At 32.0% G+C, this 19,044-nt stretch overlaps 2 protein-coding genes across 4 annotated transcripts in view; one reads left to right on the forward strand and one right to left on the reverse strand.

Annotated features, from left to right (window-relative positions):
* The window catches only part of LOC147907791 (uncharacterized), a 117,262-nt gene that overhangs the window by 64,939 nt on the left and 33,279 nt on the right, over positions 1-19,044 (reverse strand). For 2 of the 3 annotated variants that reach the window (XM_087411947.1, XM_087411948.1), the window contains exon 2: positions 2,611-2,909. The exons of the other annotated variant lie outside the window; for it this stretch is intronic. In XM_087411947.1, the coding sequence (XP_087268073.1) occupies positions 2,831-2,909 (79 nt within the window). In that variant the 3' untranslated portion in view covers positions 2,611-2,830. The remainder of the gene's footprint in view (positions 1-2,610; positions 2,910-19,044) is intronic. 3 annotated transcript variants of the gene reach the window in all.
* The window catches only part of LOC105145184 (uncharacterized), an 84,144-nt gene that overhangs the window by 36,187 nt on the left and 28,913 nt on the right, over positions 1-19,044 (forward strand). The window lies entirely within an intron of this gene.

A 19,044-nucleotide genomic window follows, 5' to 3' on the forward strand; every position in this document is an offset into this window, starting at 1 on the left:
TTCCCATCACTTGTAAAACGCTACGAATTAATTCCAACACCTAATATTATAATATATTATATTGCATGTCATTTTATCTCGTCTTGCAGTCGTGTCCTATTAAATATGTAATACTGTAATTTTTATATATTATGTCATGTAACACGTGTCTAATATATTATTACTTGTCTTGTAATTGTGTTCTATATTCGTATACTAAAAATAGAATATTGTGATATTATTACATATAATAATATAATATATTGGGTCATTTAAAAAGTATCCGCGGTTTTTTCATTCAAAAATTGAACAAAAAACCGCGGATACTTTTTAAATGATCTAATATTATGCGCCATCTTATCTCGCTTTATGATCGTGTTTTATCAAGAATGAAACACTTGTGGTAATAATATTATTATGATTACAATATATAATAAATAGAATAACAGATATTTCATTTTTGATAAGACACAATTGCAAGGCGAGACAAAAGGACATTAACGTATACATGTACAGAGATAAAATATATCTGATATCGAGCTGTTTGTCAACCTAAAACGCAAACAGTTCAGAATTGTTTATGACCTTTCACAGTGATATTTTCCAGTTCGTCGCTTATAAAGTAAACTTGCGAGTAATTGCTTGCCATTGCTTTAACAAGATCCCAGTAGGACATCTGAAGCGACGTCCCGACATATTATCGAAGAACAAGCATATTTGTCGCGACTGTTTATTAATGCGACACATATTTCACGTCGGATAAGAATTTGCGAAATTGATGTCTGTTATTTCGCTTCAAATTTTTACGTTACATATCGAACCAGATTGTTGAACGCTTTATGCATACTTATACAGCGCGGATAAACGGGTTACGATCGATTTATGGCAAAATATTGCGACAAAAGATGTAACGCAGCTAGGATTAAATATTTGATTACATTTGCGCGTGTAAAAGGGGTTTATGGTAAACTGGAGCTGATGGTAGTAACTGAAAGTCAATAACTAAAGAAAAACATCTGCCTTAAAAGACTTTTCTGATACTTATAAATTTTCATTTAAGTTTTCAGGCGCGGGCATAGTACAACTTAAAGATGATATTTTAATAAGATCATACTGCCCAGGAAGCTATTCGTCCAAAGACATTGGAAAGTTTTTAAGAGCGACTATAGTTAAGATTATGAAACTTTTTGTAACCGTTCCCTTTTACGATCTTATCTTATGTGCGTTTACATGGCCGAAATTTGCGCGTTTACGCCATTAAAAACGAGGATTACATTGAAAATTGTTGTGAAATTTATTAAGTATTAAATATTGCACGTAAATGATTAAGTATTATGAACATTAGGAAAAAACACTTATAAACTATTCATCGCAATTTAAAAATTTGAATACCATTGCACTTAATTTATAAATTACAAATCAGTTAAAATAATATTCGAATTATAAACAAAAAAAAATTTGCTATCTGTTTCTATTTGTTAAGGTTTAGTTGCTGAAAACTTTTTAATTCCTTAAATTAAAAAAAATACATTGCTTTGATATTTCTTTTCTCAAAAATAAATCATTATTTTTTAGATGTAAAAGTATATGTTGTAGTAAAAAGTAATTTGTTTCACAATTCCAACATTAATTTAAAATTTCTAGAAAATTAAAGTAATTGGGATTTAATTAAAAATCGATGTGCTATGAGAATAATCCCTAATAATTTGGAACATGCGCAAGTCGAAACGGTCAAGGTCGGAACGCCGAAGTGGTGGTTGAATTTCTATTATTCACAAGTTTCTTACATTAAAAAAAATTGTTAATTTGATATTCTTTTTCTAAAAATGAGACATGAACAATAAAACATAATTTGCTTAACATTTCAACATTTATCTGACACTTCTAAAAAACAAAACCTCAATACGATTCAGTTAAAAATCGATATATTACAGCATTTTATTAAGTTGCAGCATGCAAACGTGCAAAAGTCGGGGAGAGGTCAAGGACGTCGAAATGATAACTGAATTTCCGTTATTCACAAGTTTCTTACATTAAAAAGAAATTGTTGTTTCTTTGATATTTTTCTTCTAAAAGTGGAGTATGTGCACAAAATTAATGAAACATAATTTGCTTAACAATTTTGACATTAATCTGAGATTTCTAGAAAGCAAAAGCAACTGCAATTCAATTAGTCTAATAGGTTGCAGCATGCAAAAGTCAGGGAACGATTTAGCGGAGGATGCCGGATTAGCGGTTGAGTTTCTTCGAAAGTTCTTCTCCCACTTGTTAGTGCCATTACTCAAGCAGATTGTCGTCACGTGAGGGTGAAACGAGCGAAGTCGGTAAGGCCTCGATGGTGGAGGCTCCCGGTACTTGCCGCGCGGTTATTAAAATTATAAATTATGCACGCGTCAGGCATCGCGACCCGCGAAACGGCCGACGAAATTTACGCCGACGGCCATTTCGCAAATTCCCCGTCGACGTTAACCGCCGCAGCACGCCGTGCATGTCGCAAGCCACTTTCTCAGACAATGCTTTGCTATTCATTGCCACACACTCGTTGTCGAGAGCGCGAAATATTGTGACGTACTGACAGAAACGGATGAAGGATTTTGCTCGCAAAAAGATAAAGGGAAGCAGTTCACTCACCGATCCAAGTCGCAGGCATCTGACATCTCCTCCAAAAAAAGCTCCTAGTTGACTGCTGCTTTCATCACTTCGAACTCCCACACACGCATGCACTTGAGGCGAGCAAATAATCTGAGGAACGGATCTTCCTTTGCTGCCGAGGCACTACGATGTTAGTGGAAAATTCAAATTCCCAAGGAATGTCGATTTGAACATCATGCAGCTACGGACGATCGTCTCGTTAACCAGTCCCTTCGATCACCGAATATTGGAGAACATCATTGATTCTGAGCACGCACCGCCGCACCGTGATTTCGACACTGTCAACATGACATTTATTCGATAGGAAAAATATACACAGAATACCGTTCAGATCTGATTTTTCACTTTGCTTATTAACTTGACTAGACTGATAATAATGTAAAAATTGTATTTTTGTATACCCTGGTTAATCACCATAAATTAATAATTTTGTTGAATAACTTTTAAAAATACCATTACAAAACCATTAGTTTATTAATTATAGCTAGAAAATCACAATTTTTACATTATTATCAAATAAAGTGATGTTAGGTTTAAACCACAAGTTAACTAGATAATGAAATATCGAACTTCAATATTACGGCGTGACCACGAGACGCTTCGAGACACAGCATTGTAACGATTCATTATAACCGACCCACGCGGTTGTTATGTAATATCGTACTGCGTGACGTAGCCGTAGATACAATTATTATTTTTCAATGATTATTTCTTTAGATGATATCTTTTTGAACAAGTCGCGTTTAATTTCGCATTATATATATTTCATGACAATTTAATCTTAAAATTGATTTTATCGAGAACTATTAGTTTTCCGTCTGCAATTTTGGATGTCATTTCACTGAAATTTCTCCGAAATAAAGGAAAGTAAAGTTCGATTCTTTTATCACTAAGTTATACATTTTTAAACAAATTTCCATTTTATGTTCATTTTTGTTCAAACTTCAACTTTTATTAAATAAAAGTTTTAACATTTAAGTTAAAAGATTGATAATGTAACAGAAATGTTGAAGTGTAACTAAATTTTTCTACGTTTTTCAAAAGCCTAACAGTAAAAAATTTGCACCCAAAAAATTCAGATTAAGAGGGAATAAAAATACGATTGCAGACGGAGAATTAAAAGTATTTTAAAGCAGAAAATTAATTTCCTAATTAAACTGTTATCTCATGATTGATTATTTTTATATGCAATATATTTTATTTATACATTTACATATAATTAATACCTTGTGCCTCAACACACAACGTGGTGTTATAATTATTTTAATTAAGATACACAAGACAAAAATCATTATTTTTACGTGCAATTATTAGCATTTTATTTTTCTTTTTTAATTCGGATTATTTTTGTATCGCAATTTGTTCACAATTTTTGGGATTAATTGGAAAATATAGAAAACATTTATATTTATTATTGTTATTTTTTCGTTGCATTCTTTTGCGTCAATAATTTCATAAATGAATGATGATTTAATAAATAATACTATTATTATGATGAAATATATGCGACATGATATTTCAGAATAATCTGATAATGTCTATTGTCCACTTAACCTTTTAAAAAATAAGTAAAATGTAAAATGTAAAATAGGGAGAGATATATTATAACACTCAGCATAATGGTGCAATAAGCGCAAAATGGGAGAAGTTTGAAACATTTCGGGCCATCGTTCTAGTGACTATTTCGGCAAAGAAAGCAAACAGAAGCGTACATTCAGAGACACGCGCGAAAACGTAACAAAAGGATCAACAAAAGAGAGTAGAATCGTCCGTCCCTTTGAAAAGCAAACGGCAACGTTTACTCCTCTCTTTCTCTCTCTCTCTCTCTCTCTCTCTCTGTGTGTGTGTGTTTTTCTCTTTCTCGCGGTAGTGAATTCCTTCATCGGCGAGAACGAAACGCGAAAGCTGCTGTGAAAACTTAGAACTCCTTGGTAGGCCCTGCGCGAGGTGGCGGCGGTAGAGGCTTAACTTTGGGAACAGGCAGTCGAAGTTTTGGTTAAATACAAAATATAATAATGCCGTGGGCCGCGCTAATGGCGCGCGGCACCGACGCCATAGAAAACTTGGTCTACGTCAGCCTAAGTTTAAATGCAAATTTTAGCGTGCGCTCTCCTCGTCCTTCCTACATTTCCGTCTTCGTCTCTCTGTCTGCTGCTGCTCTTTTCGCCGAAGCACGTCCCAAGCTACGTCGATTTGTGAAAGCTAGAACTCCCTGAATCAATCGCATCGTAACTCAAATGGTAATTCCGCGCTAATTTGTCGTATTCACAGTCAATTCTAAGAAACTCAACGTTTGATACGATCCGTTTACATCCGGTGCGATACGCTACAAACATCATTTCCGGATATCAATTTACAATTTCAAGAAAATCCCGGTTTGCAGAGAAAATGTTAATTCCCAAAACTCTCGAGGGAGCAATCTTTCCACGCTTGAATCCTTCATTAGCTCTAAATTAATTCCGTTCTTCCCTTTTATTAAAGATTCTACGAACAATAAGAACATTATGGATACTAAATCGGCGGAGTTCACTCGAATGTACGACACAATAAACCTACGTTAATAGCATCCGGTCCAACTTGGTGGAAAACTTTCTCTGTTCTGAACAGAATAGAATTTAACGTTAGTCTCTTAAGCCGAAGTCCCACCAGAGCTTCGTTCCACCCGATGCTTTCTTATCCCTCGAGAAGTGTTTGATAAATAATGTTTGATTAAAAGATTACGCAGCATACACGTGACAGTGTCAGCAAACCACTAATGGATAACATTGAACTGCAAAGCTTTTTTTTGACATCGAAAGCAACCACCGTGTTTTCGCCGATACGATCCTACATTTCTGTTTCCCGTTTGCGTTTTGCTGCGAGCTGCCAGTGTGAATCAATCGTGAAAGCTGGAGTTTTTTTTTATTGTGTTCTTCGTAGTCCTTTTAAATCGATCACGCTACAGGCATTTACAAATATCACAAAATAATATTCTTTTATATAAAAGAAACGAGGAAAAATAAGTAACTTTCAACTTACAATTGCAAGAAAATAAATAACGATCTCTATTCTATAACTCTCTAATAATATCTATATTATATATCTATATATATTAATATCTATATACATATATTAATCCTAAAATGCTATCGTTATTGAGTGATACAGTATAGCTATCGATTGCTATCGTAACTTTTACAAAGAAATAGGCCATTCTTAATGAACTTCTAACAGAAGTTTTTCATACATTTCAAACTTTTAACGATAAAATATTTAATATAAACTTTTATGAACACAGATTATAATCTAGTTATTAACTTAAAAGGAAAGAAAGAATAAGTAATCTATCAAATTCATCTTTAAATGATAGAATGATGGAGTATATACAGTAGTGCGTTAACATACGGACTTTTGAAGCTTAAGCCTTATTAGAGCGCTGAGGAACTCCTAGGGAACGTTACAATTTAAAAAATGCAAAAAATGACGTTATTTAACCCTAGTAAATTATTATTATTTTTGGTTTTGTTTCCTGTTACATTAGAATTTGCGAAACTCTGCAACTTGTCACGCTATATCCCTGGACTGAAGGTATTTTTAACTTAAATCGTGTGAAATTTATACCTCGAAGTCAAACAAAGACAGATAAAATGAATCAGATAATATTTTATTTTCAATTAATTACAATGCTTCAAAGAAATGTTATTAGAAAAATTCGCAAAAAATGATCACTTAGGAAAAAAAATCTAAAATGTTTAAATTTAATCCAGGTCTTCAAATTATATTATAAAAAGTTAAAGCAATGCAAAAAATCAGGGTACATTAAACCCTGAAAAAATATTGGGGTTGAACAAGCGCATTTATAATTTTGCGATTTTATAAAAAATCGTTCAATAATCGATAAATAGTGACTGTCGTTAACAATATACGTATGTACTTGGCGTACACACTTTTTTGTAATAACAATTTAGTAATAATGTCACAATTTTTTTAGGAACAGTAATAATAACGTCAAAGTTGGCAAAATAACTTTTAAAAAATAACTTGTTACTTTTATGCGATATAATGCGTACAAGAAAATTTTTTTATAAAAGTCATAGTTGAAGAAAATAAACATTAATTAGCAATTTCGTACAATGAATATATTCTGTTCTAGCTTAAAGAAACGAACTTCATGTGCATCCCTAATATTAGAAGCTTTTCTTGACTGTACGAATACTTTTTGAGCAAACAATACAAACAACACAATTTTTAATTTTCGCTTATTTTTAATATGATATATTTTCTATTATTACATACATCTTTTAGAATATATTTGAGAAACGTACAGTCTATTTTATTCTTTACGAATAAATTGTTAATTATCCAGCAAGAAATGATCGTTAATTAGATGTCGAATCAACGTCGAGTTGGTGTCGAAATCATCGTATCGATGTCAATTCGATATCAATTCAATAAATCATTTCTCGCTGGATAATGTTTACTTTTAAAAAATATAGAGTAACTCCGACAAATACGTCGCACTGGGATTTACGCTGTAGAAGTCAGAAAAAAATGAAAGGAATGAGAGTAATTTTCCCGCAACTACTTTGTTACATTGTGCATGCCTTTATGTTGTATTGTGTATATTAGTATTGTATAATTTCAGTTTCTTACTGTTAATATTAATGAAGTTATTGTAAGTTGAATCGATTTGTCATTGTGTTGAGTAGCGTCATCATAAATTATAATCTATTATATAATACATAAAATGATTAAATGTAGGACGTGCAAAAGACTTATGGTTATTTCTTGCGATACATGAGTGTAGAGGAATAAAGCATGTTGTATAACAAAATACAAGTATTTTGTTCTTACATTCTTTGTTTAGTTTGTCATTTTATATGTTATTGTGTTTTACGACTTATTTATATGTATTATTTGTAAATTTTTCATGAACCGTCATATCTCCCCTCCCCCTATGAGTAGTCATATCCTACCCTTATGGGATATGGCAAAAATACAAGAGTTTTTTAAAAAGTTCATTTTTTTACGAAATATTTCGGATTTCCAATATTTTTTTCACAATAGTAGACACTAATGTAGTTCGTTTACTTTAAACATAGTAAATAATATTTCACAATTTCAGTTTTTAGGTGCGGCGTATATATCGGAGTTACCCTAAGATTTAAAAAAAATATTTTTTTTGTACGAATACTTTTTGCACTCACTGTATATAGTCCAATTGTGTGTGTGTGTGTCATTTAAATAAAATAGATAACACAAAATAACAATTCAAACTGTTTAAAAATTGAAATCACATCTCTGTTATAGTACTAACTAGAAAATCCAAAAACTGATACTATACAATTTTTAAGAGTTTGTCCTAGATTTTAGCATAGCAGATTAGATTTCCTATTTTTTAATCACTGAAGCTCAGCGTTCAATAATATCGTTCATTTTTACATTGAGGAAAAAATTGATTAAATTTTAATATATTTTTTTCAACAGTAATAAATAAACATTTACTTACAGTAAATAAAAAGAGATGATAAAATTATAATCCTTGTATCAAATAAATACATATTTACATTTAGTAAATATTTAGTTAGTATTATTCAAACAAATAGGTACTTATTATCATCATTATTATAAATTATTATTATAACATATTATTATTTATTAAAATTTAATAAATATTTTTAGTGTACATTAAATTTACATATCGATAGCACTCATTCTAGAATTAAATGCGTTCTAAACTCCTTCTTGACTCCTTCGAGACTCGAGCAGCATGACCTATTGCTTATCACTTGTTTATATCTCAGATTGTTACGAAGATGATATTTTGCTTGCTCATTACCATAAAGTTTTCGGTCCAGCTATTAATCACGCATGCACGGCGCCAAAATTACCGCTGTCTAATTATTCCCCGAGGGAACTCGGCTGGAAACCCGTCGCGCAAATTACTGTGCACGTGGCAAGCCACTTGGCGCGTATGATCATTATTTCGCATCGCCGGGATCGAAAAATTAATCGATCATCTAGCGACAATGGCGAAAATTCTAGGGACTGCCCGCGGCAGGACTGACAATCCGGCGCAGTTACGGACACGTTCGTTGTCGGATTTCGGAACGTTGCGCTGGGCCGGATTAAGTTGAAATTGTCAATTTAACAACCACTTCGGTTTCAAGTCAATATTTTTCGACGCTCGACATTCACGTCCACCAGGGGATTACTTTTCCGACCGAGTCAAAATGACACACAGACAGTATGGTTTATAATCGTCTCATAATTTTTGCCACTCATCGAGATGAATTATATTTATGATTTACGCAGTAATTTACGCGAAATGAGATTTAAAAAAAATATACGACAAACATTTAAAATGTTACATACAAATATTTCGTATGTTACACACGAAATGTTTCACATGAAATAATATTTCAAAATAAATAAGTGAAAGAAACTGTATGCGTTCGATCAAATAGGTTTTGATGTCTAATATTTTCGTGTGAATTTTTACAATTTCCACAGAGGAAGAAAGATTTATTTGGAAACTCGAAATAAACTCCTATTTACATTTATTTCATTAAAATAATTTAATAATTTGAAAACTATTTTATTTAATCTCCAAAATTTAACTTGAATGCAATTAATTACATTTCTTTAATTTACAGAATCGATTTGATTGGACTATTTCAATGACTACGTTCATTAAATGTAAAGAAATATTTTTCTGTGCAGTTTAAGCTAACTGCATGCCGATTATTTATCGATCGATTTTCACTTACTATTATAAATTTTAAAATAACAACAAATTAGAATGAATTCATTATGGCTACTTTTATTTTCTGGTATTTATTACGTTTATATTTTTTTCGGTTAAATATTCGTATAATTATCTTGTATATTCTTTCAAATGAGATTTCCATAATGTGTATGTGTGTATGTGTAAGTGTGTTTGAGTGTGTGACTCGTATATTATTTTTTAATCCACCCGTCTCATCCAGCATCATATTGCGGTCGCTATTCATTTCAATTTCATTCCAATTACTCGTGTTTATCATTACACACGAAGAAATATGCATTAAAAATATCCTCGGCCACTCGCCCCGGTGCGGTGCATCCCTCGCGAGCGGCTTAAAAAGCATCCGCGCGTCGGAGCGAAGCGCTATGTCGAAAGCTCTCGATTTCAGAAGATTTCAGCCAATCCGGGATTTTACGGAGATTAACAAACACGCATTCACGCGTTGATATCACGATGCCAGGAAACGACACTCCTGCAGTATATGTATAAGATTCAAATTCACGGGTGGACTTGTCCGTCGTGTCGTGTCGGCCGCGTATCGCCGCTTTTACACGCGGGTTTTCATAAATAGCTTTCACGAGACGCGAGTTTAGTGAAAATATTCGACTGGGTACGTGTGTGCGCATCTCGGAAGAAATTTGCTCGCGGTAACCACAGACTAGAAGGATGCTGGAAAATATTTGCAGTTTCCGTGACAACACTTTGACAACATACGTGTATTTGTAGATATAAATATACAGGCACAGGCGATGCCGTTAAATAAGCAGCATTATAAGTGGCTGAATTTGTTATCAAAAGGTCACGCCGGCTTACATCGCGAGCTTAATTAGCTTGACGTTTTCCGCACGGTAAACTAGATCTTGTTCCCGATGTTGTGTTATGCAAATTATGCGCACGACGCATCATGCGGTACATGCATTATAAACTGGCAACATGACAAATATATTTTCAATCGCGCTTATCAAACTCATATATAAATGAGAGACGCATCAGCGAAGCAGATAATTAATGCCGGGAAAATAGCCCGCGTAATCACGCGCGTATCAGGCCTGATAAAATTAGTAATATAAATATTATGTGAATGATATAATTGGTGCCAAGATAAACTCGCCATTGTGATTTTCGTTAATAAATGCACAATGGTTTTCGTTAATAATTGCACATAATATTAAAAAAGTCTGAATTCATTAATTTACTAGCAGAATTTTTTATTTCATCAAATTTCGCCTGAAGCTAGTGGTTTGAATCACATTTGATGATTTATTATTATCTCTCTTATATCAGCCGTACTAATTTTTCACTATTATTTAACGAGGAGCGTACTAATGAGGTACGTACGGTGAAATAAAAGCGCATTAATTCTTAGAAAAGATGAGAAGAGAAGTTAAAATTTCAGTAATTGGAAACGACGCGAGGTCTGATTATAATAATTGAGAAGGAAGATGATAATCATTAAATATGCGTATTTCGTTGCATTCGTAACATTTTTATTGAAAAATGAAATCCCAATCAAAATACAACAGCTTAATTCGATATTTTCCGTATTTTGTTTAAACTATAATAAATTATGAATTAGAAAAGCAAATGTTATTGACATTTCCTTATTAATTACTTCCTTTTTGCAAAATTTATTACAAAGGTAATAATATTGATTGATGCGTTTAATACGTACAAAATGAATTCGATAATCATTGCATTTTTGCGCTATGAACTTTTCGATAAATCTAAAAGCAATATTTTAGTTAGTTATTATTTGCGACGCAATTTTTTAAATTCTTTTTGTATGTATAGCAATATGCAAAAATAGTCCACGAGAACTGTGTAAAATCCGTGGGAAAAGTGTTTTACTTAATCACTTACATTCTTGAAACTTAAAGTTCGCGAGGATTTTTTGAAGAAGTATATTTATATTTGCCAACGACGGATGCAAAAGGAACGACCGGTATTTGCGGAATTAATTAAGTTCTCCTTAAACAAGCAGAAGTGGAACAAACGGTACCGCTTCTTTCCGCGTTTCTTCCGACGTCAAGCACAGACGTTTAATTATAACGTTCACCAATCGTGCCGCTATGCGACACAATTCATGGTAATATTGAACTTCTTTCTACTGCGGGATACATATCGCTTGATTTTAGTCCAAAACAGCCTATTCTGAAATTATTTCAGTCTAGTTTTGCTCTTACTATAGTAAACGATCGACATTTGTCTGTGGAAGAATAAAAGTGCAGATTTTTTAAGTATTAAAGTAAACGCAAAATTAGAAGGTTAAATAACTTTTTGCCATTTTAATATAAAGTCCACCGCACCACTTCCTAATTTTGTAATAGATAATATATATGAAATTAAAATCGAAGTATTATTGATCGTGCGTTTACTTTAATCCTGTAAAAGCATTTTTTATTCCGTTCAGTCAATTTCGAGATTTTTATACGATTTTATACTGTAATGTCAATAATTTTTAATTTGATTACTCCAGCATTCCCTTAACACTATACAGGCCAGATAGTATATGATAGAAACTAAGATAACGCCAGTATGGCATTAACAATTAAAGTATTAAAGTGATTCTACACGATCAATAATACTAATTAGTAATATTGAATCAGTAATGCTGACAGTGACATGTATCAATATTTTGAGTATTTTTACAACCTTGCACGATTAGTATTATTAACAATATATTCGATTTTAATTTCATGTATATTATTTATTGCACTATAACAAGCTGTGATGGATCCTAATAATAAAGCAATACTGATGCTCGAGAATCAAAATCCAGATCACCGTCAGTGTTCTATCCATCAATATGAATCGTATCAAAAATATTGCCAGTATTTGTTAATACTGACAGTATTGTTGACCATATAGAGGATGTTGTTAGAGCTATTTTTCGATTAAAATTAAAAAGTTCCGGCATGTACAAATTATATATATATATATATATATATATATATATATATATATATATATCATATTAAAACGCTATTTAAGCGAAGTTAAGTGGTACATCATTTATTTTGGGGAAACATTGGAATTATGAAAAAAAATTATGATAAAAGTCAATAATCTAATGTTATCATTTATTGATAAAAAATTGATAAATGAAACATCAAGATATTTCAAGAGTTAAGATAATAAGAACTGTGTAAACTTGGAGGATATTTTCGAATAACAAGCAATGAAAAGTTCGATACAAAATAATTGATCGAATGTAGCTTTAAATAACAAACCTGTTTATACCAAGTTAGCTTACATGTTTAAATATTAACATACAGTTTTTGTTGCTCAATTCCCGGAATATCTTGATATCTCAACAACTTTTAGATTTATTGTCTTTTTGCTAACGATTTCTTCTATAAGAAATACATTTCTAATGTTTCCCTAAAATAAGCGATATACCACTCGACACGTAACTCATTTTTTCTCACCATCTTATTTATAGGACAGCATCTTCTCTCTCTCTCTCTCTCTCTCTCTCTCTCTCTCTCTCTCTCTCTCTCTCTCTCTATATATATATATATATATTTTTTTTTTTTCATTCATATATAATTCATATGTATAAAAAATTGAAAAGCTGTTCCGTATAGAATATTCATATGGGGAAAAAAATCAAAATAATGCTATCCTATAAATAGAATGATGGGAAGAGAAATAGGTTAAAATAGCCCTTTAATATTATTTAATATAATATATAATTTGTACATCTCGAAATTTTTTTGGTAAAAAATAGCTCTAATTTAATATCCTCCTTTCCTTCCTAATCGTACATTATTATTTCATCCTGCGCCATTCGCAAACACTGAAAAGAGTAAAGTAATAGTTACTAAATGTTGAGTGAAATAAAAGTTTCAATCAAATGTTCAGTTAATATAACCAAAAATAATTTTACTATGATTGGTTATATTATTGATAAATATTTAGAAAATTAAAATTATTTTTTATTGAAATTATTTCCTTCAATATTTGGTAGCTATTACTAGGCACTTTTTCCAGTGAAGAAATAATACAGAATTTTCCTTTTTACGACTTTTCATAAGTAGGCGAATATTGCGGATGACCATTTAATTTTTTACGCGTCGTATTTTGCATAATGGACTCTTCAATGTTTTGTCACGTCCTCTTCATCTGCGAAACGTTTCGTCGTGCGATCCGTAAGAAAGAGGGTTTTTGCATGTGCTAATCCTCGTCTATTTTGAATTTCATTTCGAGACACTTGCGCATCTCGAATCAGGATTTTCCAGTCTTTCACCTTTCTTTAATTATTTCATTTCGCTTCTTCGTCAGATTATTTCAACGCACTCAAGGGGTTATCGTTTGTTTCAGTCGGTTCACCGAGGCAATCACGAGACACTAAATTGTTAGTCAAATTGACATTATCGCGGACGCGCGTTGCTTTTAAAGGGTTATTGAAAAACTTTTGCTCTGCCGCAGAGTTTCCGTCGCTATTCCGAATTGAACCGGAATATGGTAGCCCGGAATGTTCCCCGAGCAGTTTATCGTCAAGTGTTTCCGATCGATTTCTTTATCAATCCGCAGTGTTTGAAAGAGAAGAAAGGATCGCAATTAATCGGCTTTCAATAGCCCCGCGGATCGCCGGTGTTCTATTTCAGTTGGATGATTAATAGAAAGTTTAATGACTTCCGTTAGGCTGGGTCGATAGATACAAAGCGCGAACGTGTACGTGAAAAATGAATGGATTAAGTCGCATGTTGAAATAGTGGCATGATAACTGGAGTATTGTGTAAACTGTCGAGTGCAAAATTAGTTTTAACTCTAGTGCTTTCCATCAAGAGACACAGTAACATAGTGAATCATTATATCTTTGTTGTTTGTTAATTAAACAAAAATGAAATGATTCACTGTATGTTATACTGTGTCGTGTGTGTTTCTTGCTGGAAAACACTCTCGATCTGATTGTCAAATCAAATTTTACGCAAAATAGGGTCGTTTAAATAACATTAGCGATGACTAAATTCTGATAATTTCTTAATGTATATACATTAAATTAAAAAAACAAAATTTAGTATCTTCAAAAAACTGTTTAGTCGAAGCATTTTTCAATTCTATTCAATACTCATTTTAGCTTCAAATATTTCTTTATATTAATTATTAATTGATATAAATAAATTGAGATATCAACATATTTTTATTATTTACAAAGCTGAAAATTGAGCAGAAGCAATTTTTTATTTATCATTGTTTAGTTATTATTTTTACATAAATAAATATTTAGTTGTTATTAAAAAATCAGGGTTGTCACAAATTCTAAAATTTCACTTTTCTGATTTTCAGTTATTTCATTTTTCGTAATTTTCAATATTTAAAAATATTTTTGTATTTTCTTTCTGATTTGGAAACTGTTAAATATTTTGTAAAGAGAGATTAATTTAACATAGTAATGTGTGTAAATTGTTAACGTTGCTGTAATTAAAAATGCACTGCTTGCACTTTTAATTATTAAATATTCAAAAACTGCATAGGTGATGTACATATAATATATTAAACTTCTTTAAAACTAAGAATTTTCCAAAAAGTTTTGCAGAATTCCTTGATCTTTTCCTGATTTATCCGACCGTTTTTCAATTTCCCTGACAATTGCTTTCAGTTTTGTGGCAACTCTGAAAATGTCAGTTTTACTAATTTTTTTTTTCTGGTGTATACTCCGTGATTTTTTATATATAATATCAGAAGACACGTATAGTGTCTCATGCTGATGTATACGCACTTGCGATCGCTTCGTGCATCTATATGCGTTTTGTACTGCAAAACGCTTAAGGATATACAATTAGAGACCTATAAAGACTCGAGGCAGTTAATTGGAAAGGGAAATTCTCTCAACTGTGAATGCAACGTAATTCACCTGCGGCGATATCTCAGAATCGGTATCGATGAACCGTCTGGACCACTGTTTAGCTGCGGTCACCGATCCAATCAAGCCACTGGACTATCGCAGTGGTTTCTTTTTTTGTATCTGTTTCCTCGTTCTTTTACCTAAGGATCTTCCATACTGAACAACGTTCGAGGAAACTGCGATCGTACAACTTCACGAAATCTTAGAGCTAGTCACGGGTCGGACGCTTGCAACCCTCATGCGACTTGCGAACAACCCCTTGGGCGAACAGAGTCTCTGAGCGTGAAGCCATAAACGTGAAGCGAGAAACTTTGGAAACCTGTCGATTTCAACAGAACTCGACGAGCATTGCTCACCTTTCCGTTCCTCCCGAGGGGAGACTTCGTGATGTGGCCGATTTCAGCGACAAGCATCGAGCAAATTGAGGAAACACAGACGCTTAACAATTCCAATTCAGAGTCGACCGCGTTACGGGCACGCGTTTGTGAGTCGCTGTAACAATAGGAAAGCCATGACCGAGAAGCGCGATTGTCTCCCACGAGCTCGCGCGTATCATTCGACCGGAGATTTTAATATCGGATCTCGAAAAGAGCGATGTCTGCCTCATGCCTCATGCCTCAACGTTTCATTGCAGATATTTCAAGCGTGCATGCAAATGCGGCGCATAAGTTAGCATAAATAAGGGCTGCTCTCGTGTATCGGCTGGAGGGTGTTAAGACAACTGAGCCTCTATTGAATGTGTTTCGGAAGAGAGACGTAGGTCTTTCAAGATCAAAGGATCTCTCACCTTAGAACGCATTCAAACGAAACTGAATTATTTTTTTTTATCCGAAACGAGTCTTCATCTGTAAATCTTATAAAATTTAAAATTTAGTTTTATGCAATCGAAATATATATATTTTACTACTTTTGTTTGCTTCGTTCTAATTAATTCTCCTATCGACACAAATTAATTATATATTATAGAAAGCTCGAAGTACCCTTTTAACATTCACGAATTTATTGAACCGGTTATAGTTGGAATTTCCTGTTTAATCAATGATAGTTTAATCACAATTGATGATTATTTCACCTAATTATTTTCATCATATATTATATATAATTATGGATTATGAATTAAATGTTAAATTTATGTGTAATGATAATCTTTAATCGCTAATTTAAATACTCAGCGATTGTATTCGGTGATAATTTGATTGCATTTTGTTCAATTCAATTCACGCGACGAATTTTCGCCTCTCTCATTATAATGCCGCTTCGTTGTCGCTTTGAAATGAAGTGGCATTGCCTAAAGATGTATAATTGAAAATGATAATGATATTCGTGAGAGTTCCAGTTCTCTCTCTCTGCCCGCATGTCGAAATTCAACCTAGGAGTGAGTAAATAAGCGCTTTCGGAATAAACCTGCGTAACTAAAACAAACCGACGTCGACGTCTTACGTGAGATAATAGTTCCCTTGATATCAACGCAGCGTAAAATGTGTGCAAATTAACGTCAGTTTTGTTATAATGAATTCGGCGTAGCATTAAGTATTCATGCGCTGCATATTTAACAACCTTCTCTAGCTATTGTTGCTGTGCATGAACTCAAAAAAAATCCATAAAAATGATTACTTTTTTAAATTAACTTTTTACATTTGAAGAGCACTTTAACAAGAAAGACGGTGCAAAATCATAAAACTATCTTTTTATATTTCTTTTTCTCATCACGAGCATTATACTAAAATTATCTATTTTATAATGTTTTCTTCGTGTAACTGAGTACATTTTAATCTATATTTTTTCTAAACAAGTTTCTACTGGATTTTAATTACAATTTGAGTATTAATGTTTTCTAAGCTTTATCGTTCATAACTTTTAACGATAATGATAATTTTTTAATATCAAATTATATTTATCTACTTATTTCTCTAAAAAATTAATTTTAAAAATCAGTTCGATGTGCTTCTAAAGAAAAAGATACAACTAGAAAGATAAAACTAAAAAATATAATTTTATAAATTTTGATGTTATTTAGTATCATATTTTCATATCGTTTCCAATAATTTATTTTTCAGTTTATTCATTTTATGAATTTGTAAATAAATTATCAGATATTTATTTTTACTACTTTAAATTTTTCTACTTTAAATTAAGTACAAATACTACATGATGACATATCAAATAAAAATTTGAAAGAAATTATTTTAAATTATTTTTCTTTTGATCGTCTACTTATAATCATGTGCTAGAGTCCATTTTATTTGGACATATTACAAAATTTTATGCTCAAAATGTGCAAAAATATTTCTTTTAAGACTATTAAAAAGACTGATATTTTCATCTTTTTTCAATTACATTTTCTCTCTTAATAGCCAGAAATAATATCCAGAAAATGATATTCAAGTATTATGTAATCACTACTCTGTACAATAATCACATAAATAATAATCATATAATTGTATTATATTATTGGCTTTGAAATAAAGTTGTATTTACTTTATATATGCCTGAGGAAATGAGGAAGTACAGAGATCGTTTATCGGTGAACGGTCATTCACTGGTACATTTATTCCGAACAGTGTTATACGGCTGCAAATACCTAGCAATGGAAATGCGTTGGATTACATATGAAATTATATACGCCTCACGCTTATAGCCGTTCGATTTGATCGACTGCATTGGTCCCTCCGACTCCAACTCATTGTTTTATAACATATATAATTATGGAAGCAGATTGCAATCGACGTACCTTCAACTTTGTAGAATGAGAATTTCAAGCTATCGTTAATTTGTAAAATTGATCGATGCAAGATAATAATAATAATATTAAAAATAATTATTTTATTTTACTTTCATTTTATTGCAAATGTATTCCTTTTACTTTTACTTTATTACAACTTTGTAAAGATTGAATTTAATAAAGAAGAATTGTGAGTAACAGAATAGTACATGCAAATGATAAGGCACCAGCAAATTGCTATTATAAAGCCAAAGCGAATTATACAAGCGAAGTAACGCTGTCGGTAGTATTTACAATTTGAGTTTAAAACATACGTCCATACATTGTTACGAAACACATAACACACACTTAGACCTGATTTTTCATTATCTGGTTAATTTATAGTTAGACTAACCTCCTGATGTTTCACCCAACGGATTTCATCCATGACATCATCATAGATAAAGCCTATAATAATATCAAGATAAAATATCAGATTAATCACAAATTAACCAGATAATGAAAAATTAGGCCTTACATTCATACACACATACACAACGCTTACATATGCAAACTTCAATAAACACATATTCACACAGATACAAGTAAGCAGAAGAAATCACGCTAAGGCAAAGCAAGCGACAACAAATAAGTCTACTGAGAAGCTACTCCAATTTGGTGAGACGATAAAACAAGTAGTTGCATTGAGAAAAAAATGCTAGAGAGAATAAAGATTTGATGGAAGGAAGTAGCATATTAAAATACTTGATAGCTAGATAGAAAAAGATCGTATCGATAGTTCCTTAACAAACCTGTCGAAATATATGTTAATTAGAAATATTCGCTTTCTGCATTTTAGAAACCTGTCTAAAATAAGAAGAATTATGAAAAAATGACTTATTTGAATCATTTTTATGATAATTTCAATCATTTTTATGGTTATAATTAACTATAATTATAGTTATTCTCGGTTGCCAATTATATGTACATATTGGTTAATAGGAACTGTACATATAATTATTATTACTAATACTATAACAGTCACAATTGTAATTATAGTAATAATTGTAGTTACAGAAACAGATTTTCTCTTAG

The sequence above is a fragment of the Acromyrmex echinatior genome, chromosome 12 (assembly GCF_024713525.1).
Source record: "Acromyrmex echinatior isolate Ae372 chromosome 12, ASM2471352v2, whole genome shotgun sequence".
NCBI classification, from domain to species: domain Eukaryota; kingdom Metazoa; phylum Arthropoda; class Insecta; order Hymenoptera; family Formicidae; genus Acromyrmex; species Acromyrmex echinatior.